The 22,036-nt window shown below is 40.7% G+C and overlaps 2 protein-coding genes across 2 annotated transcripts in view; both read left to right on the forward strand.

The window, feature by feature from the left end:
• ADCY2 (adenylate cyclase 2) overlaps window positions 1-3,148 on the forward strand; it is a 205,255-nt gene extending 202,107 nt beyond the window's left edge. The window contains exons 24-25 of the mRNA XM_040076938.2: window positions 1,707-1,831; window positions 2,354-3,148. Coding sequence (XP_039932872.1) covers window positions 1,707-1,831; window positions 2,354-2,506 — 278 coding nt within the window. The 3' untranslated portion in view covers window positions 2,507-3,148. The remainder of the gene's footprint in view (window positions 1-1,706; window positions 1,832-2,353) is intronic.
• Window positions 3,149-11,609: 8,461 nt separating this feature from the next.
• CFAP90 (cilia and flagella associated protein 90) lies at window positions 11,610-19,333 on the forward strand. The gene is made up of 3 exons (XM_040056477.1): window positions 11,610-11,786; window positions 15,363-15,479; window positions 19,016-19,333. The coding sequence occupies exons 1-3, from the start codon at window positions 11,610-11,612 to the stop codon at window positions 19,160-19,162; spliced, it is 441 nt and encodes a 146-aa protein (XP_039912411.1). The 3' UTR covers window positions 19,163-19,333.
• Window positions 19,334-22,036: the final 2,703 nt, after the last annotated feature.

Raw genomic sequence — 22,036 nt, forward strand, 5'->3', positions numbered from 1 at the left:
TTGGGCTACCCAGCAGATGGCATTTGTGGATTCCACTCTTAGTTCCCCAGTGCTCTTCTGTCATGAAATAGAAAAACCCATCCATGGCTCAGTTGTTAATACAAGGTTTTGCAAGGCCCAAGTCCCTTTGTGCATTTAACCCCAAGCACTTAGACAAATATATATCAGGTTCCATTTGTTACCTTGTACTGTTTGCATATTTTCCCAATTTAACTTCTACAGTCAAATTTTTCAGGGTTTCCAGGTGGGCTGATAGTGTGGTTGCTAGCCTGAGCTGCCATGTTACATACCAGATGAGCCAGCTCTGGGATCCCTCTCCATCCTACAATCCCACTGTCACGTTGCTGCATGGATATATCCATAATGATGGTTTCTGTCAAGGAATTAACAGAAATTAGTTATGATCCATTGAGATAAATTTAGAAATCCAAATAACTCACTTGTTCAGGGTTTATTTCTCACTAGGCCTAACTTGGTTTTCCTGCTTATCGGTATGTACAGCTACAATTATAATACATTTGATGCTGGTTAACAATAGTACTTTGGATTTTGCCTCCTAGTTTCTTTTCCTACTAGTAGAGTACAACTCACTCCCTTTACAGACATAACATAGGTTACAAACTGATTTCAAGATGAAAAATGCACAGTCTAATGAGGGACTATATTGTTCTACCACATTGTTCTACTCCATGCTTAATCAAATTATTTGAATACATATATTTATATTGCAGATTTTTAGTACCATTCTATCCAGCCTTCAGAACAAGGCTTCAAATCCTTTCAGCTCATTTGCATTAGTTTATTGTACATTTAAGAAGCAAAGAAGCTATAAAAGTAACTTTACTGGGCCATCAACTATTGCAGAGAGGAGAGGCCCCTTTCACTACAAGTAGAAATTAAAAGAAATTCTTGTGTATCTGTTTTCCCGGAAGCTGCTGCTCAACCCACAGTGTGGTTCTCATGCTACATAATAAAGGCAGCAGCAGGTTATTAGGATGCCAGTGGTTGAAAACAGCAAATTACTCAGGATGGGAGGGAGCTGTAAAACTAAGATTAGATGAACTGACTTTGGGCATTTTTATAACTAACATTCTCCTGCCATAAATGTTTGACAACACCATGGCGAACGACAGTTTGCCACCTGTACTCACTATTCAGTGAGGGCCAAATGCTGCATTCATTGACTTGCTATATGCCGGATGCACTGTGTGCCCTTATTTGGTGGATCTTCACAGAATCACAGAATCAGTTAAACTGGAAAAGACCTGACATTGTCAAGTCTGACCTATGAGTGAACACCCCCATGTCAATTAGACTACCGCACCAAATGCCACGTCCAGTCTTTTCTTAAACACCTCCAGGGACAGTGACTCTACCACCTCCCTGGGCAGCCCATTCCAGTGTCTAGTCACCCTTCATGTGAAGCAATTCCTCCTAATAATCACCTAAATCTCCTCTGGCACTGTGTAAGACTGTCGTCTTTTCCTGTCACTGCTTGCCTGGGAGAAGAGAGCAACACCCACCTGGCTACAGCCTCCTTTCAGATAGCTGTAGCGAATGATAAGGCTTCACCCTGAGCCTCATTTTCTCAAGGCTAAACAACCCCAGCTCCCTCCGAGACTCCTCACAGGACTTGTGCTCCAGGGGCTTCACCATCTTTGTTGCCTTTCTCTTCATTGGTAATGGTAAATTCTGATGTTTTCCAGGTATAAATCATGGACCTGTAATAGCTGGAGTAATTGGAGCTCAAAAACCACAATATGATATATGGGGCAATACAGTAAACGTGGCCAGCAGGATGGACAGCACTGGTGTCTTAGACAAAATACAGGTAAGTCTTGATTTTGTGCTAGTGGGCTTTCACCTACAATGGCAGAATGAACTAAAGTTTGGTTCACTGACAGTTATGTGAGAAACTGGCAACAGCAGCTCTGAAAGGTGATGCTACCCATCACCTTACCATCACTTCATTTGCACAGCCTTAGTAGTTGTAGAAAGATGGGGAATCTTGGGTCTGCTCAAGCAAAAATAAACTCCTGAAGTTGAGGAAATTGCTACGTGAGGAAGAGTATTGTCCCTAGTTCCATTTATCTATCTGCAAGCTCTCTGCTGGCAACCCTTGGTACAGAGGTGGTTACACCAAATTTGATCCTTGATGTGATTAGAATGGGCATCCAGCAATAGACTGCTTGAAAGTCAGTTGTTCAAACCTCACTTGAGACTCTTAAAGGCCTTATAAGCATTACAGCAAACCTCTTATAACTGAAAAGAACATTATATTATCTTCACACTCTGGAAGAAAATTCTGCTCTGCTTTGTTATCAATGCTGGCTGTATTACTGTATTGTTGCAGGTTACAGAGGAGACAAACAACGTCCTGCAAACACTGGGGTACATGAGCACCTGCAGAGGAATAATAAATGTAAAAGGAAAAGGAGAATTAAAGACATACTTTGTACATACAGAAATGACAAGATCCCTGTCACAAGGGAACGTGGCATCTTGAAGATGCTTGTACGTGTCATCAGTACCATATTTTCAGGAAAGTATCACGCACTTTTTAACTACATTTTGGCCCTTAACATGCGTGCTATTTTCTGGTATGTGGCACTTATTTTAATATGGCTGCAGAATAGTCCCATGAGCCATCATTTTGCACCTTGATATTTCTATGTGCAAGGACAGTTGTGATGCACGCGATAGGACTGGAAGATTGTACTGCTACTTGCACTGTTATTCAAAGACAAGAAAAGAAGGAATAGGAATCAAAAGGAGGTAACGCATCCTGAAAGGACTAAAGAGACGTGTTAGTGACAAATACGGGGAAAAAAGGCAATAAAGCTAGGGGTGCATACTATTTTCTGATGCATGGTGTTTTCTGGAAAATACAGTCGCTCCCCAATAGCATCCACTAATCTGGTATTAAAGCATACAGTATTGTAAATAAGTTTACTCTGTCCACACATGATTTGGATGTGATCACCAGTTGCATCTCATAGCCAGGGACACGTTGGGTGGCTTGCTGGCATTCTTTCTGAAGAGAGAACTAACAATGCTGGAATAGTTTTGTATAAACGTGTCAAATGTTTTGAAGCTATTGTCTTTTGTAAGGTTAATTCATTAAAAGTTTATATGTACTTTGTCTTACTGTTGCTGTCTCTTAGTTTTGCTTCCTTCCTTGGCTTCTGTTGCTCTAAACCTGCGTGTTTTCTGCTGCTGCCGCTGCTTTTTATTCAAGTTAGATGTTGAGGCAGGCTATGGCCAGCTATCTCAACAGCCTTGGTCAATTATATCTGCTAGACTTGCTATTGCCTTTCAGAAACTAAAGCACCTCTACTGTCTTCAGTCATGGGTGGCATCCTAGGCACTTTGCAGTCACTTACTACCTACGTGATACAGAAGACTGACCTCAAACCCATAAAAACAAGCAAAGTGGGAGATGCTGAAAGCAGTAGCAGTGCTGCTACTTAACAACAGGCCGCAGTGCTTAAGCAGTAACAAGGAGAAGCTGTACAAGAGAAGAAAAAGTTCCATTCTGCACTTTGACAATCTCTTTTGCCCTTGCATGCCTTTCACTTAACCTTCACAACGCTGGATTTTGTGGGATATTTAAAGTAATAATCTCATTTATCACTTAAAGTACTGATCTCATTTATACTCACTAGGACATGAGTATGAATAAAATGCTATTTTGTGGATATTTGCGATTAATTTAAATCCTCTCAAATTAAAATGTATCATACTTGCAGAGTTTCATAGATGAGCCAGGTGAAAGACAGTAAAAGTAGGTAATTTTAATATCTGTGCTCCTTTGAAGCACAGATAGTAACAATTAAGTTTTGCGTTGTTGTAATCAGTTCTTTTAGTCATGGCATCCTAACAAGAAAATAATACTATTTAGAAAATAGCATATAATTACAAGATTTTTTCAGAGTGTACCATATGAATATGGAAGGCAACTTATGCACTGGCATACCTCTGGCATGTTATTGACATGTAAAAAGTATTCCAACTGCTCATTCATGAAACATACATATACATTTGTATTAGCATTGGTATCCTTTCTGAAGTTCTCACAAATATTGTGGGTCACAAAAACATGGCATCAGTCCAGTGTCACTGAATGTGGCACAGTTTACTCACAGCCGCCATCTGCCCACTAGTGAATTGGAATGACAGTAGATTTCAAAGTGCCTAATTTGCTGTAAAACAGACAATCTGAATTTTGATCCCCTTAAGTAAGTCTAAAAGCAAAATGTAAGTTATTTCACTTATGTTCGACATAACACACTTAATTTTTCATCCAGTCCTGGAGACTTTTAAACAGTAATTTTCAAGACAGGTGCTCAGTCTAATAAAAATCTCATGAAAAATATTTTTGTTGTCTTTATGATTTCTTCCTTTTAATTAATAAGTTAAGATAAATATTTTTCAGTGGAATTAAAGACTTTCCAAATAGCTCACATGGCTGCAAAACCAATGTCGCGGTCATTGGCTAGCTGTCAGTTAGCTATGTCACTTAAGACTTCTCCTGAATCCCTCCTTGCCACTTACTAGAAACTTGTCCTAGGAACACTGAAATAAGTTATTGATCTCCTTCTTAGACTTTGAATGTACTCTGGGCCTTTAAAATCACTGTGGTATTACCACAGGTCAATGCAATAATTTCTTACTGTGGATGAAAACCCTTGTGTAAAGTTGATTCCATTATATTGTCGTATATATGTGCAGCTGTCAGGTATAACCTGCGCATTCAGGATTTTGCTTTCATTTGTATTCTTGGACATCATTAACAAACCTTGTACCTAACTCCATAGCTTTGTTTCTCTGATTTTTATAAAAGTCAAACAATATTATTTCTGTAAGCTATGAAATGTTAAATCTGAATGGTGGGGAGCTGACTAGTACAATGAAATATTAAGAAAGAGATATATGTGCCCTCCAAGAGCATGTTGAAAATGCCCATGTTTGAAGCATTCGTATTTCATTGGTGTTCTTCTCTCATTTTGTAATTGCATTTAGACTCTTGCAGCCAAATCCTGCTAAAGAACAAGAAAATGGGCAAAAGATACACATATTTTCATCCAGACAAAGAAAGGTGCATACCATCCTCTCTAGCCTTCAATTGCTGAGCATTACTATCTTCCTAGTGCTGAGAAGCTATTTTTATTTAATAAATACCTCTTGTCTTCTAATGCATTTTACATTTACTGTTTATACTGGCTTATTTTTGCTCTGTCTAGACTCACTTATGAAAAGAATTTTATTTCCTCCTCCTGCAGCAATTTTGGCCTGAGTAACTGGATATAACACTACGCATGTATCAGCCCATAACCTGAAAAACTTTATGATATTGATGTAAATCAGTACTTGATATTCCATATATCCCACATCACAGTAAGAGTCATCAAGTTCTACAACTTCCATGTTGGTGACATAGTTCACAGCTTGTTAGTGAACTGCAGAGTGAGACTTCCAAAAGTACAATGCAAATGCATTTCACACTGTGAGGCAGCAGCCAAAAGATAATGTAAGAGTGATTCACTCTGGTCTGGGAAAAGAGAATCAAATGGGAACACCTGGTAAGCCTGCTGGAATTCTTTTTCTAAGTCAGTGCTTTGTTCCAATTTATATAAGGCTACCAAAGGACAGGAAGCAAGATTAGACTTGCAGATGTTTTTATAAACTATGGAAATAATTTGAATTACCTGTAAATCAATGCTATTTAGCGGCTGTTTCTAAAGAGAAAAATTACTGTCTTATTTATGATATATGAAAAGCATTTTTCATTTTTTTGTATTCATATATGCTTCCTCCATTTTGTAAAATATCCATAAAACCTCCCTTTTTCTACTGAGACAGTTCAGTCTCTTTGTCTCTAAAGCGATGTGAGGGAAGAGCTGTTGCAAGTCTTTCCTGCTCTGTTTTTAGAACCTCATATTGGGACAAATAATAAGCTATGTTGTCAAGATGCTTTATATAGCTGAAGATTTACTCTTAAAAGGTGTTATTCTGTTGTACTATAATGCATCATTTTCCTTCTTGTTGTAGTTATGTATGAACATATACTAATTTTTAATTTTCCGACGGCAGATTCTAGGTGTAGATAGTACCCTTCGAGGCTTTACAGGTGAGCCTCAAACAAATTTAAGTCTAGGGATTTTTTGTTTTATTCTTCATTTTTTGTTTAAATTAGCAGAGTGATTCTGAGGAGAAAATGTAGAATGAGATATATGTGCCTTAAATAATTATATGTAACAGATCATTTTTTGTTCTTTGAAGTAATTCAGATTTGTGTGGATTTGTCAAAAGTGGTATATAAATCAGTTAAACTAGTTCACCCTAAAGTTTGCTACATATTAATTTTAAGCATTTTCAAATTTAGAGGCACACATTAATCAGGTCAATGTAATTTTTGATATGTCAAAATGCAAGATAAAGGCATTTTAATAATGTTTGCAACTACAAAGACATGAACCCCTTTATGTTCTAGGATGTCCTGTTTAAAACAAAGATTCATAAATTCTTTGAAATTTTTTGGATGGAGTACTTTTCAAATCTATTTGCAGCCATTGAGATGCTCTTAATGAAAATCTCAGTTTTGACTGAAAAAGTGCCTGTGAAGTATTTCAAAAGGCTGACATTCCTGGACTAAAAATTTTCAAGTTTGTTTCCAAAAAAATGATACAAATAGCAATTTTTATGAAAGTCACATATAAAAATGCGTATTACTTCACTTACCAAGAGAGTTATTGAATAGAATGTTGATTTGAATTGGAACAGACATCAGTCAGCTATATTGGGTTGTGTGGTAAGGTTTTGGTAGCAAGGAGAGGGGGACAGGGGTGGTCTCTGTGAGAAGCTGCCAGAAACTTCCCCCGTGTCCAAGAGAGCCAGTGCCAGGCAACTCCAAGAGCAACCCACCACTGGCCAAATTGAGCCCATCAACAACAGCTCTGGAATAACATATTTAAGATGAGATAAAAAATATTGCAGAAAGAGCAGCTGAAGAGAGGAAACATCTCTGGAAATACCAGGGACAGCAAGGAAGGACAAGGAGGAGATGTTCCAGGCAGTGGAGAAGAGATTCCCCTGAAGCCTGTGGTGCAGATTATCGTCAGGCAGCTGTCCCTGCAGCCCTTGGATGTTGTATTTCCCCACGAGATTAGACGACCGCCGATGGCAAAATAAAAGACTCTGCTCTCTTTCACCGGGTGGGATATTACAGGTTTTATTCTTGAATCCTGCCCTGCTTGTCTGGAGCCCCTCTCGACGGCTCGCCAATGCCAGAGAGAGCTCGCCACTCCCCTGTCCAGGCTTTTCCCCCAGGGGGCAGGGCCCAGAGGCAGGGACAAGACACTATCCAATAAGGGAGAAGTGGGAGGGGAACAGAGTTAGGCTACATTTCGGTGTGGGGCATGGGCACTGCTGGGCAAGGACAGTTCACGTGATACATAGAAAAAACATTACAAATCCGATGAAATATAAACCCAATTAATGCATTACAACACTTGGAGGTCCATGGTAGAGCAGAGATCTACCTGCTGCCCACAGACAGCCCCACACTGGACCAGGTGGATGCCCCAAAGAGGTTGGTGACCCTGTGAGAAGCCTGTGCTGGAGGAGGCTCCTGACAGGACCTGTGGGCCCATGGAGAGAGGAGGCAGCGCTGTAGCAGGTTTGCTGACAGGACTTGTGACCCCATGGGGAACCCCCACTGGGGCAGCCTGTTCCAGAAGGACTGCAACCCATGAAAGGGACCCACGCTGAAGCAATCATGAAGAACTGCAGCCTGTGAGAAGGATTCCTATGGGAGAAGTTCTTGGAGAAATGGCTCCTGTGGAAGGGTTGCAATGTTCCTGAAGAGCCTTCCTGTTTGAGGTGGGCATTCAGTCGGTAATTAGGATCTAGAAGAAACAAGCACTTCCGTGGAACAATTGGCTTGACCCAAAGCTACAGTAGTAGAAAGAGGACAGGTTTTGAGATGTTTTTGTTTCAGCCACTTTCAAGGGCCATTGAATGGAACATATTTGGCTGTCTCTCCTTCATGGCTCAGCTGAAGGTGGCAAACAGATACATGTTGAGGTCAAAGAGCTAGGAGAGGAGAGGGCTTGCTAAGCTTAATTTGACAGCAGGCTGTCATCTCAGCTCTAAGTCACATAAGGTTAAAACAAGTACCCAGCTTGTAGTAAAGAGAACAGCTACTGTTTTTTCTGTGCATCAATGCCCTTTCCAGTTATATGTCACCTGTTCTTTTGTGTCCATCCTATCTCTCTTCCCCTGTTATCATTGTCTCTTTTGTGTCCCCTCTCCCTGCTTCCATTACTATTTGCTTAATCTTCCTTTTAGGAAGTTATCTCAGAGTTATTCTGCAAACCAGTTTGACATTTCAGAACAGTGACTCTGCCTTTGAGACACATTATGGCTATAAAAGAACATACCAACATGTTCAAACTTGGACACCTTTGCAGTGGAACCTGAGAGGGTATTACTACTCCCCAAAAGGGCAGGCAATTGAACTTCTCATCCTCAAGACACCAAATTCAAAGCAACTTTTAACAGTCTCTTAGCTCAGCTGTGTTTGAATACATAGTTTTCACCATGTAGACTAGAACTGCTCCGTTGTTCACATGTTCATATTGAAGTTACTAAGGAAACAGACTGACCTTCCACGCTATTTTATAACACAAACATACACTTAACAGTAGCATATTAATAAAGTCTGGTTGCAACTGGAACAAATCCTCCTGGGCATTCATATCCTGCTTCTGGGGAGTCTGCAAAAGGTGACCAGGAAGAAAAGCCTTTGTAACTTTCAAATAATTCTAAAAGGATTTATACCTTCATTGGTATTGGGGAGGAAAAATGAAGTGAAAAACATAGTTTAAAATTGTTTTAAATGGGGAGGTGGTGGTATGACAAATCTGTAACAGGCACTCAGCAATATTTGTGACAATCTGTATTGCATCCAGATGCTGCAATTCAATTTAATTCCATCAATTTAATGGTAATAAAAACAAGCTACATGAGAACAGTAGAAAGAAAACTGGAGATAAATCTTTCAGATCTGATTTCAGAGCTCTTGCCTCACTTAGTTGGTATCTCTGGCGAACAGTTTCTTGTGGCTCTATTTATAGCTGCAGTTTCAGCTGATTTGCTTTTTATAAATGGGCTTCCTATCTCTCTGAGCTCGGACTAAACTACAGAAAAGCACTTGCACAGTGGCAAGTAGGTCTCTGCTTAGGAAGCTGACGTAAGGCAGCTGTTGGATTTTCAATTCCACTGCTCGCTGTGTTAATTTGGCCCGTGCTACAGAATGAAGAGGATCTTAATTGGTAGAGGGACATTATTAGATAAGCAGATGGAAATTGTCACAAATGATTAAAAAAACCACCCACACCAGTCTGCAGACTATAAAGCCTCCATGCTACGCTCACAAAGAAGCAGGAGTCTGTGTTATTCAGTGGATTTGTGAAGGGAGAGTGGCAGCAACATAACAGGGATGGGACTTTTGTAGGCCTGAATTATTGCCTGGCTCCAAGATGCCTGAAACAATCAGATAAGAAGATTTCTAGTGCTCTGAAAGTTAGGGGATATAAAATAAATTTTGAATGTTTGGTAATATTCAAGATGTCTGGGAGACTGCTATTGTGAAAATGCTTACCAAAAGATACTGGTAGCAATAATAATAGTAATGCTGTGCCTGTACAGGATAGTAGCTCTGCAACTGTGGTTACAGAAAATAAAGGTTAACTAAACCAAGCCACTCACAAATCCCCAAGGACCACAGTAAGAAGCAGCATGGGCATAGTTAGATATATGTATCAAACCAGGATAACCATGGGGTGCAAATCAAAACTAGGAGCCAGGTGCTACTAGGACTGAGCAGTTTTACGGTCAGTCTGAGATTTACATTCAGAAGGCAACTTATTTTCAGTGTTCCTAACACAAGTAAGTATGTGAGAGAATTTTCCAATGGCATTGCCCGAAATGGCTACGCATCCTATGCTGGATTCTGCATCTGAGATGGGTCAACCCTGGATGTACATACAACCCGGAGAATGAGACGCTAGAAAGCAGTGCCACGGAAAGGGACCTGGGGGTCCTGGTCAATGGCAAGTTGAACATGAGCCAGCAGTGTCCTGGCAGCCAGGAGAGCCAAGTGTGTCCTGGGGGGCATCAGGCACAGCATCGCCAGCGAGGCAAGGGAAGGGGTTGTCCTGCTTTGCTCTCCACTGGTGCAGCCTCGCCTTGAGTCCTGGATGCAGGTTTGGGTGCCACAATTTCAGAAGGACATTAAGCTGATAGAGAGTATCCAGAGGACCGCAACAAAGATGGTGAAGGGTCTGGGTGGGAAGTCATGTGAGGAGCAGCTGAGGTCACTTGGTCTGTTCAGCCTGGAGGAGACTGAGGGGAGACCTCACTGCAGTTACAGCTTCCTTGTGAGGGGAGGAGGAGGGGCAGGCACTAATCTCTTCTCTCTGGTGACCAGTGACAGGACCTGAGAAAATGGCCTGAAGCTCAGTCAAGGGGAGGTTCAGGCTGGATATTATGCAAAGATTCTTCACCCAGAGGGTGGTTGGGCACACGAACAGACTCCGCAAGGAAGTGGTCACAGTATCAAGCCTGACAGAGTTCAAGAAGAGTGTGAAAGTCTGTACCCAAGTGTGAAAAACGCCAATCACTTGTTTTAAAGTTTTGAAAGTTTAATAGTAAATAAGATGGTTATAAAAATAGAATTAGGGTAAAAAATTGAACAATTAGGGTTAGGACAATACGAGACAATAAAAACAAAGTTACAGACGTCTGGGTGCCTCTCTGAGCAAAAAAGCTCTGGAGAAGGACCCCTGTTAACAAAGGATTATTCCTTAAAAGCAATAGCCTGTTGATTATTCATACGTTTCATACATGATGCATAAATTCCATTCAAACAAAGAATTGTCTCTGGTTAGTAGCACTTTTTTCCTTTAATCTCTATGGCATCTTCAGGGCTGAGCAAGGCAGGAGAAGTTGGTCTCTTCTGATAAGGAAGTAGTATAGTAAATTCTTTTTTCTCTGAAAGATTTACATTTTCCTGTGGTTGGTACATAAAAACTACATTATAACTACAAAACTACATTTACCATTCTATCAGAATATTAATACAACATTAACGATCAATACAACATAACACATACAGTAAATATCTTGCGTAGAGCCATATAATATGCACTTTTCACACCAAGTATTTGAGCTACTGTCCAAAGAGAGAAGCCCAAGTTTCTCAAGACACTGGCTCCTTATTTTGGTGGAAATTCCACGCTGTGGTGTGGTTAGAGGGAGATTTGGGGCCTAGTGCAAACTGCCACAGCAAAAAAGTTAGTCCCCTTTGGCCAAGCTTTGCTCTAACTTCTTCCCCAGCTTCCAAGGACACAAAGGACCAGGGAGCTGGAGCCGCCGCACAAGACAGACCAAAAAACTCCACTGTCGGGCGTTCAGGAATCGCACTTGAGGCTTGACAGAGCTCTGCGGAACGCCCCGAGTCCCCGGGCCCGGGGCAGCCCGGCCGGAAGCGGCCCCGGCGGCGCGGGACGCTGAGGGCGTCGCCCGGTAACGGCGGCCGGGGCAGCATGGCCGCCCGGGGGCCGCGCACGCCCGCAGCCACCGGGAAGGGCTCGGCGCAGGAGGCGCTCGGCAACGCGCCGGGGAGGAGGCGGCCTGCCCTCGCTTCCTTCTCCGCCTTCAGCTTCATCCCGCCCAAACGGGAAGGGCCTCCGGAGCTCAGCTATTTCAACCGGCCGCACAAGGTGAGGGAGTGACGGGAGCGAGCCGGGGGCGGGCGGGGAGCCGCGCGGGGAGAAGGGCCTCTGCTCCCACCCGGTGCAAAGGCTCGGTCCTCATCGTGAGGGACTTGGTCAGGCAGGTGCCAAAAATCGTCATAGCATCATAGAATGGTTTGGGTTGGGAGGGACCTTAAATCCCCTGTCATGGGCAGGGATACCTTCCGCTAGACCAGGCTGATCAAAGTCCCATCCAGCCTGGCTTTGAACACCTCCTTTGAACGGGGCACCCACACTTCTCTGGGCAACCTGTTTTAGTGCCTCACCACACTCACTGTGAAGTTTTTTCTGATACAGAAATGTGGTACATAAATCTCCATCACTAGGCTATCTAATGCCAAAATAACAGGTTTCACCATCAGAGGCCTTTGCAAAGTGTGTTTGCTACTTATGGATGGCAAATGAGGGTAAGGTCTTTCTGTGGACAAGAGAAGGTGGAGACATTTGTCAAGAACTGAGGATGAACAGGCCACTTGGTATCAATGAAATGTGAGGCATTTTTAGGAGGAACACTGGAAAGGCATCATCTGTCACTAGGGTTTGATGCAGCACTAGTGGATTTTGTCGTAACGGACACTCTTGGGAACCCTTTAATAAGAAACTTCTCCGTTTTCATATGATGGAAAAGATTTTCCGTGTGTATTGCGTAATTTTTCTTCACGGTCAGCTTTAATAAAACCAATAGAGCTACTCAAAAAAATAACATTTACATATGTCTCCATAAATGAATGCTTCTGAAGGTGGTACACTGCCACTCTTCATGTAATTCAAGTGTGCTGGCAGGGAGCCCCACTCCTCACTCTGCTGCATTATGTCACCATTTTTCCTCATTCTGTCCTCATATTTAACATCAGAAATGAAAACACCTTCTGCCTCAGCTGAGCTACAGCTCCTGGGTGGTGAACTTTTCTATGAATGAGACATTGTCATATGAGACATTGAAGTTAACAGGCTTTTTTCTCAAAAAAAAAGTTAGTATAAAAAAGTTCTGAAATGCCTGTTATGTCAATGTAACATAGCAATGCTGTGGCAATTTATAGCAATAAATACAACCCATGAATCCCCTCCTCACCCAAGTGACAAGCTGCTGAATGTGCCAAGCACCAGGCAGCACTGCCTGGTGGTTTGTGAGAGTTTGCAGGTCCTGTGTCCCTGGGATGGGGGCAGGGTACATACCAGAGCACTGTGCTGGGCATGAAACAAACATCAACTTTCCTGCATTGACCAGGCGGCCCTGCTAAAAGACAAGTAGATTTCTATTATCAGCCTCTTTGGTGTTGATTCCAGCATTACCTTAGCAAGGTCATCTGACCCAAAAATGAGCGGGCGCAGTTGATGTCATGCTTCACAAAACTGTAGGGAGAGCACAACAAGAGAAAGGCAAGGGCAGGTCAGAGGGCTGGCAGGGTGCTTTTGGGGCTGGTGGAGCTCACCAGTCTCCACAGAAGTAGCAGCCATATGGTAGAAGTTCACCTTACAATATAGTCTGCTTTCATGCTCACCATGTCCTGGTTTGTGAAAAATGCTGCTCCAGTGGCGTGGAAACAAAAAGTGATAACAGCTGTTTAATAGGTTTCTTCACAGTCCAGGCCTTGGCCACAGGGGAGGAAGCAAATTCAATCCATTCTTCTGCACAATTTAGGAATTAGATAATTTGAATATTTTTATTTATAGAGCAAAATTCCTTTTTGCAGCTTAAATACCTAAAACCAACCATGTATCAGAAACTGAAGCAGAGAGAAGTAGGGAGAAGATGGGCTCATCGCATGGCCAGAAGCCAGAAATTCCTGCCTTTTAATCCCTTGCCTGACAGTTGCTCCCTGGATTGCTTTACATAAATTACCGTAGCCAGTGTGCCTGGTGTTTCCTCTTCTGAGATGTGGAGAAAGCTATTACCTATTTTATGTGTGTCTGGAATACTAATGAATGCTTGCAAAGCATTTCGCTTTAGCAGCAGTACACAGAGGATGCTTACCCTGAGTGCACATTTATCATCAGCTCGGTGTGACTCACTTGCTCTGATGGTTTAAGAAACAGCTCACCACCACCACCACTGCCAGCCAAGTTATCATTTACAACAAAGAGAAACAGCAGCAGAAAGTTATCAGTGTATTGAGCAAGGAAGTGTTGTCTCTACAAATCTGGCAGGAAATCTTAAACAGATATCTGGGACAGAGCTAGGTTTTGATATAACAGGCTGGCTGACTATCTGTGAGTTCCAGAAAGGATGAATTATCTGCTCTGACATGAGCAACAAATGACACTCTAACTCTGAAAAGAGTAACAAATAATGCCACATGAATATCAGCAAGAAGCAAATAATATTTCTGGTGGTGAATACGAATTAAATAGCCACTGAATGAAACTGGTAGCGTGGGGAGGAAAGGAGAAGCAAGGAAGCACAGACATAACCATGGAGATGACAAATCATATGCAGGGTGCTCTTGAACATGCCTGAAATGCTCTGAAGCTCAATGGTTTCTGAGAAGTAAATGGATAGATAGGTTAAATATGAAATAATCTCTCCTCTTGGCAGAACCAAGTATTGTAGATACCTTTATAAATAAAGCCTGAAATTACAGCAGCGTGTAATCTCACTAGTGCTCTTAACTATGGTTTATTTTTAATGGAACCATTATAGCCTTCCTGACCTTCCATGACTTGATTATATTTGAAGAATACCACAGTAATTTGAAGGATTTTCAAAGGTTAAATTGGACACACTGTAAAATTAGAGGAGAAAAAAAGCCCAACAAAAGGCACCATTCTTTTAGTCAGCCATGCACAAAGCCAATGATGATTGACATGTTTAACGGCATATGGACCTTTTAATGAAGTTCAGTAACAACTGGCACCGTATTTCAGTAGGGGATTTTGGTTTTGGTTTTTTTCTTTGAAAAGTTTCTTTTAGTTTTGAAATTGCTTTGATTCCATCCATGAGAACTTCCTGACTGGATTTCACAAACACCTCTGTTAGATTCAACTATATCAACAGTTGAACAACAATTTTATGGCTTGGGGTGTGCCTTATTTTCATGCCTGACATATGTATGTCATGCATACCACAGGATCACAGGATTACCACTGTGGCACGTTTCTCAATTCTGCTCTAATCAGAAATTAAAATATATTTGCAGTGCAGTGTACCTTTGTCTGTTTGAAAGTTTTGTTTTGCTTTTACATCATTGTGCCAGGTCATTTGACAAATACACAGATTTAGGAAGGAGAATATTAAGTGCAGAAAATTAGATCAGTTAAATTTCCAAAATTACAACAGACTACAGGGGGGGAAAAATAAAGTAAATTGCCACAAGGGAAACTTCAGAGCTGAACAAACTTAATAAATGATACCATGTCATTAGGTAATTTTGCAAACTATTCAAAAGGACTGGCCCAAACTTCCTAATGAGGTCAGCAATATTACAGTTTTCATCATCTAATGCAATATATGCCCTATTTAGGTATTGATTTGGCCACATGTGTTCTGTAATCTGTAAAGTAAAGCAATTGTGTGAATTAGCCATTTTTTCCCATTTTCTCAAGACAGGAGATTTTTTCACCTATGATGCCATTTTTACAATGCCAGAAGGTTACGACCAGTATCTTTCACGATGTGACAGAAGACATGCAAGGGGTCGTGGCCTTAAAATTCATGAGGAGGTAACCCTTGGATAAATTCATAATTATCTTTGTTTTAGGCTTTTATTTTATACTTTATATATTTTACGTAAGGTTTTTATTTTGTGCATAAGGTTTATGTTTTATACTTTTTGACATGACTGGAGGCTGTAGGCATTGTTTTACCCTTTATAATGTAGCACATATGGTAAGAAAATAACTAGGAGAACATCACTGTGCTCAGCCTGCAGCTTGTGAAGAAAGCTTTATCCCATGAAGGTACCGTAATTAGCTCTTTCTTTCATATCCTGAAGATTTCCAGGTGACAAGACATATGCAAGTTAAAGCAAGGGGGAAGAGGCAAATCCTCTCTTGCAGAGTGCAGGGTGTACTCTGAGCCATCTGTGCCCCTCAAGAGTTGTACTTCAGGTGGTTCTGTAGTTATTTCCGTGATGCTTAAAAACTCTTCTCCCTGAGAGGACTAAATTCAGAGGCCATGACTTCACTGCTGTCCTCTGACACCCACCCTCTCTATGCCAGCGTTTACTGTGAAAGCCCAAGTCTCTGAAGCTGGTGAGTTTGTTAGGAGAACCTACAACAGATTGCCCTGCAGGAAGGAAATTCATAGGGAGCTAGTGCAAAGGTGTGGTCAATCAGAACACATGGGCATGCCTGGGAAAGTATTTGAGGCCAGCAGAATCTTGGTTTGATGTGCAGCCTGATAGGTAAATACACCCTTGGAAACAGAAATACCATCATATATATGCATAAATGTATGTGTATGTATTTTTGCATGCAGCATCTGAATAATACACACATATATATGCCTGTGTATATAATTATATTTGTACATACAAAACTACACATAGAGGCAGAGGCTGCCAAAAACCAAATGATGGGTAACCTCTGTTTACTAATGACCTCAAAATCCCAATGGGTTCATGGGATGTAAAAGTGATGGGTAGGCTAGGGATGGCTGCCCACTTTGATGGTTATATATTATAGAGAAAGAAGGAAGAATGACACAAGAGTTCAAATTACTCTTAATTTCTGTGCAATAAAATTATTGTTTTCTACAAAGCCCACTGCTTGTGATTCATCTCACTAGCAGTTATATATGCCAGACATTTCAGTGCAAGTGTGTAGCCATAATGCCCTTCCTTCAACTCTATCAGACAGTTCAGGAAGTATTAGATGCTCCCAAAGGAGGCCCATGAGTGCCCATTAGCATCACCTGCTCATGCCTAATAACTCAACCGCAAATCTGTGCATGTATGTAAATGACTACTCCAATTAGAAATTAAACTTTTAATTTAAAAATTTTATTTAAACAAAACAAAGACAACCTCCCTCCTCTAGCACCAAGCCCAACCTCCAAGTTGGAAATCTATGTAGAAAGTTGTAAAGTTATATATAAGTTATGGCTTTTTTACTGAATTCTTGTATCAACAAAACTCACTTTCCTATTAGTTTTCTTCCTAGAGCAAACTTGTATGGGCCAAAATTCATACCAGCTCTGCTGGGCAGTGCACACAAGAGACTGCACAAACAGGTGTCCCTTAATCCAGCCCTTTAATTAGCATGGAGAAACACCAAACCCACAGCTCTTTAATACTACAACGTGATCCTCCTGCATGTGATGACACCCAACACTGTATGTAACCAGTGCAGGTCACGTAATTTCTCTTTAGTTACCACAGTGGGCCTCTCAGGCTTTATATAATAACTAAATTATAAAATACAATAAATAAAAATACTACAATTGACATCTTTTTAGTACAACACTGAAAGCAGGCAGACTGAACCCACCACAGTACACTGCTTTACTTGAAGTGGAAAAAAACCAAACCACTGGAAGTAAGCCCCTCATTTCCTGGGTGCACTCATAGAATTCAAAAATACAGTGACAGGTACTCAGTTTAGCTCCATGCAGCTGAGTAACTGCAGTGGAGTGCGTGCACAGGGCTGCCATTGCTGATTCCAAGTGCTAACAGTGCTAGAATTACACGCTGCGAGGGAGGGTAGCAGGACGCTTCCCAGCCAACTGTTGGAAAATCTGAAACCCGCTGAAAGCCAAACCCACAAAGATGAAATGCCAGTGTGCACAGTCAGCGCTGTGCTACCAAGGATGCTAAAAACTGAATCTTATTTAAAAGGAATACAAACTATTGGAATTACATACTGCTGCCTGTCATTAGCACTGTAAACCCTGAATTTCTAGCAAAGTCTTTCTTGATGGTACAAGGATTTTTTAGTTTCTCATTTTTCAACATTTATCTACAACTAGGGCAGGGGAGAAAATGGTCTTAATTTTGCCTGCAAATCTTCTTGACTTGATTTTCATTCTGCTGGAGTTAAAACTTGGTGTACTGAATAGCTTTTAATAAGGTGGAGTAAGATGGGCAGGAGAACTGGGGGATAAATGGTTGTTTTGAAATGAGCTTTTCTATTGAGTGGGTTAGTTAGTTAGTGTGTTTGTTTTGTTTGTTTGTTTATTTTAAATAGTTCACACCATCTTTCCAAAAACCTCAGGCTGTTTCCATGAGGCTGGAAATGTCTCTTAGCTGACTGCCCTGCTATGAGGTCCCTCCAATCTGTGCTCCCACCTGCATCCTTGCAGGACATAAGTGCTGACTTGCTCAGGCAAAATTTTTTGTGCTTGCACTTAAACTATGGTGTGGCATCTGCATTTTGATTTGTCCTTTTAGATATTATTTATATTATAAAACTAGAAAAACACATTGCAGACCAAGGCTTACTGTGTTAGTCAGTGTGCAAACATACAGGCAGCCTGATAAATTTGAGACCTTTGGCTAGGGACAGAAAAACAAACAAATCCTGTTTTTCCCTTCTGACTCCATAGCTCCTGTTGCTATAACACAGGAAGGAACTGCTGATTGCAGATAGTGATTGCACAGGCACTTAAAGTGCAGCTTACTAAGAACAAGCTTAAAATCTTTTCTTGGTCAGGTTGTTTTTCATCAAGTCCACTTTCCATCATTGCAAAGCAGTTATTTCTGTAATCTTACAGCTACAAGTATTTTTAGTAAAACCTTTCATTTTGCAGAAATAAAATAGTATATGCTTTATTTCCTTCAGGGAAAGCTTGCATGGGCTAGTGGTTGCTCAGGGTTTTTCTTAGGCTTTGATTTTTTTCCATGCTGTGCTTTCACTGAATTGTGCAAGCAGGGTAGGTGTTCCTGTAACAGGGGGCAGAAATCTCTCCAGTTTTTCAAAAGAATCATGCTACTCAGTGCACAAGAAAAATAAAAATCTGTGCTTTTCTAGCATTTAGTTTGCCATGTGGTAATCACGTGTGTGTGTGTGTGTATTAGTGTAAAATATTATAAATCTACAGCTCCAGATCTTATCATCTTGTCATCTAGTGACACATTCATGGTTTATAATGATAAACATAAAAAAACTAGGGCAGGGGTAGAACAATAAGAGCACTAAAGAAATACACATCCATATAGCAGATGCTGTACAGTTCTGTCAGTTATTTTACCCCTGGCCACAGCACATTTTGCAATAGAGAACTGTGATTGTCTTCTAAGGGGACTTTTGTGTTTTCACAGGAAATGGCAAGACCTGTTCCTGTGTTGACCTCTTCAGAGTATGGGAAGCGCGTACATAAGCCCTTAGACCCGGCAACTGGAGAGCATGCAAGGGTTTGTAGCCTGCATGCAGCAATCTACGGCGAAGGCAGCCGCCCTGCTCGTTGAAAAAACCTTCTCCAGGCCTGGATTTGTGGGAAATCTCTTCTATCTGTCATCGCCAGCAACATTTATCTGGGAAAACAAAAAACACTTTGAAAAGCAATATGGTGCCTTTGCCTTTTCTTCTACAGTTTAGTTAATGAGAATGATCTGGATTAAAAGTAGGGTGAAATAGCAGCTGCACTTCTCATGCTAATTAAAATGCATGTCTTCTCCTTACATTCTCATAAAAATCTCATGAAGAGCAGCACCACCAAGAGCTTTTTAGAACATTTTAGGCAGCAGCTCTGGGAATGAGACCTGTTGGGTCAAAAGCAATTCTGGGCACTGCTTCTACATAACCATTCACAGACCTAAAATTTAAGCAAGCTTAACCCTCAAGGTATCAGTGGTCACAGATTTCTCAATCCTTACAGAGTTGCTAGAGAATTGTGAGACATTGTTTTATGTGCACAACAGCTGAAATGGATATTCAGCTCAGAATTTTCAAAAATGTACTGGCTTATGTGCTTAGCAGTTTCAGTACACTTCAAGTGGAACTTGAGTTAAAAGGAACTTCTGAGCACTTAGCATTTGAAGATAAAAAATCTGGGTTTAGCTGAATTCAGACATTCATTCAGACATTCACTGACTTCCACTATAGGAATGGTGTCTGAATAACAAGAAAAATCATTATTTGTTCTGTATGCAATTTGAAAAAAATAGGAAAAAAGACTAAGTAATACTAGCAGAACAAGCACTAAATAATTTGGTAGAAAGGGTGGAAAAAACAAGGATTTGAACAGTAGTCATTTAAAAACCGTGTTTAGCACAAATGTCTAAATTTGATTAAACATTTAATGCCTTGTACTCTCACAGAATCCCATACTAAAATTTTAAGGAAATTTCAGGAGGAGTTGTTCCTGCAGAGTATGCATCAGTTTGGTTCTCAAGAGCCATTAATCCTGTTGTTTAAAGCTGAGGCAGTATTTTTATTTAAAGCTGAGGTCAAAGAGAAACAGCTAGAGTGGTCATACCAGAAAAAGGTCTGGAAGCCCACAGCTGTGACTGACACAGGTTTTTAGTGTCAGGTATTTAGACACGGGAAATCTGTGTCATTTGGAAATACAGTGAGACACCTAGTGAAAAAAAAAAGAAAAAAAACCAAACTTCTTAATCTGGGACCTGAAAAAGTAGTGAGTTAGGCAATCAATAGCACTTGTTTGGCATGATGTGAGAAGCAGAGCACATAGCAGCCCATTCTGAGAGCTGTTTGTTACTTTGATTATCCATGACCTGCAGTTCTTCCATGGGCTATGGACAACACAACATTATTTTTGAAAAGGAATGTAGCCATTAAACACTTCACTAAACATTTTCAGCAGCATTAAATGAAAGGAATCATAGTAAGAACAAAGGGAGAAGGATGTTTTCTTATACCACAATGCTTTTTCAAAAATCAGTATCAAAGTTATACCAGTAAAGAATGAGATAGAATATGGCCATATTCTTAGCAGGTTATTTTTACTTTGGGACAGTCAGTACAAATTGGTTTTTTTAAGTAGCTTTACTATATTTACAAACCATCTGTGTTTGAAAAACTATTGGAAATCAAATTTGTTTGAGAATACTACCACCTTCTGGCCTGAGTGAGAAATAGGCATCACCAGTTCCCTTCTGGAGAAAGTCAAACATCAAAACTCCAGTTTGAGTTTTCCTATGTCATTCCTTTACTTATGTCGCACCCTTCTCATCCCTACTTACTTTTGGAGGTCTTTCACAGGTTGTTCCTCCTGCTACTTGTTTCTCATTCAGTTCTGAATGGTTCACTTCTTTCTTCAGTGCACAGTGTCAAAAGAACACCCTGACAATTTCTTCTGTATTAGTGATAAGGTCCCTATAAATTTAGTTTGCAAAGCCATTTCAACTGCTCTCCTTCAATTTTTCTTGCTAGAATGACAAATTCTTAGGTTACTGATGTTCTGAGCTTATTATTACACTGTTGGAAAGCATCTTGTTACCTTTTGTTGTTCCCTCACCTGTCAGTGTTGATGTACTCCTGTGAGGAAGGGTTACACATGCAACAAATAACATGAACAGGATGGACAGCATAATACTGTAAATTATATGTAATGTAAATCATGTTCTGGATGTGAATTTTGGATCCAGTAATCTCCAGAGATTGTTGGGCCAATTGACAGACGCTTGCAACTCACAAATTATTGACAGTAGCCATGGAAGGAAAAAATGGCCATATTTTGTATCTACTGGTAAAATACACAGAATGTCAATGATGTGAAAGTTTCACCTTTTTTTTTATATCAAAACAACTGAAAAATCAAACTGGGTGATGCTGGGGATTCTGCTTTGCTACTCTTAAGTAGCAATTCCACACAGGGAGGAAGCACAAGCTAACCAGAATATGTTTCACATGGCAGTTCATCAAGTATACATGATGTGATCAGATCAAAAGCACTCCTGTTTTCCCCTCATCATCTGCAAAGCAATGCATTGACCCAAGTTAGGGCACACTTGTTCTGACTGAAGTGGGTACTGGTTCTGGGTCTCAGTTCCTTTCTATTCATGCATAAAAAACGGGGCTACCATGGGACATAATCCTTCTGAGTGTAGAGTTTCTGCAACCTGGAGGAACTCTGGAGTGTGTACATGACCCCATTTAGACAGTTTAGATAAAACAGCCACCAAAGAAAAAACTACAAACAGACTGTCTGGAACACTGGGTGGTCACAGAGTTGGCTGTACAAATCCATTATTCTGTGGCAGCTGTTACTTTACAAAGTGAAGCAAATCCTTTTTATTAAAATGCTCTCATTTTCTGTAAGGCATTGCTATTTATTGAACAGCACTCTACATCTCTTAAGTAAAACCAATAAACCAATA

Source organism: Hirundo rustica, chromosome 1 (assembly GCF_015227805.2).
Source record: "Hirundo rustica isolate bHirRus1 chromosome 1, bHirRus1.pri.v3, whole genome shotgun sequence".
Lineage (NCBI taxonomy): Eukaryota > Metazoa > Chordata > Aves > Passeriformes > Hirundinidae > Hirundo > Hirundo rustica.

Coding starts and splice junctions, on each gene's coding strand:
- CFAP90 (XM_040056477.1), top strand. CDS start 11,610: ATGGCCGCCCGGGGGCCGCGCACGCCCGCAGCCACCGGGAAGGGCTCG. Junction 11,787..15,362: donor ATTTCAACCGGCCGCACAAG/GTGAGGGAGTGA, acceptor CATTTTCTCAAG/ACAGGAGATTTTTTCACCTA. Junction 15,480..19,015: donor GCCTTAAAATTCATGAGGAG/GTAACCCTTGGA, acceptor GTGTTTTCACAG/GAAATGGCAAGACCTGTTCC.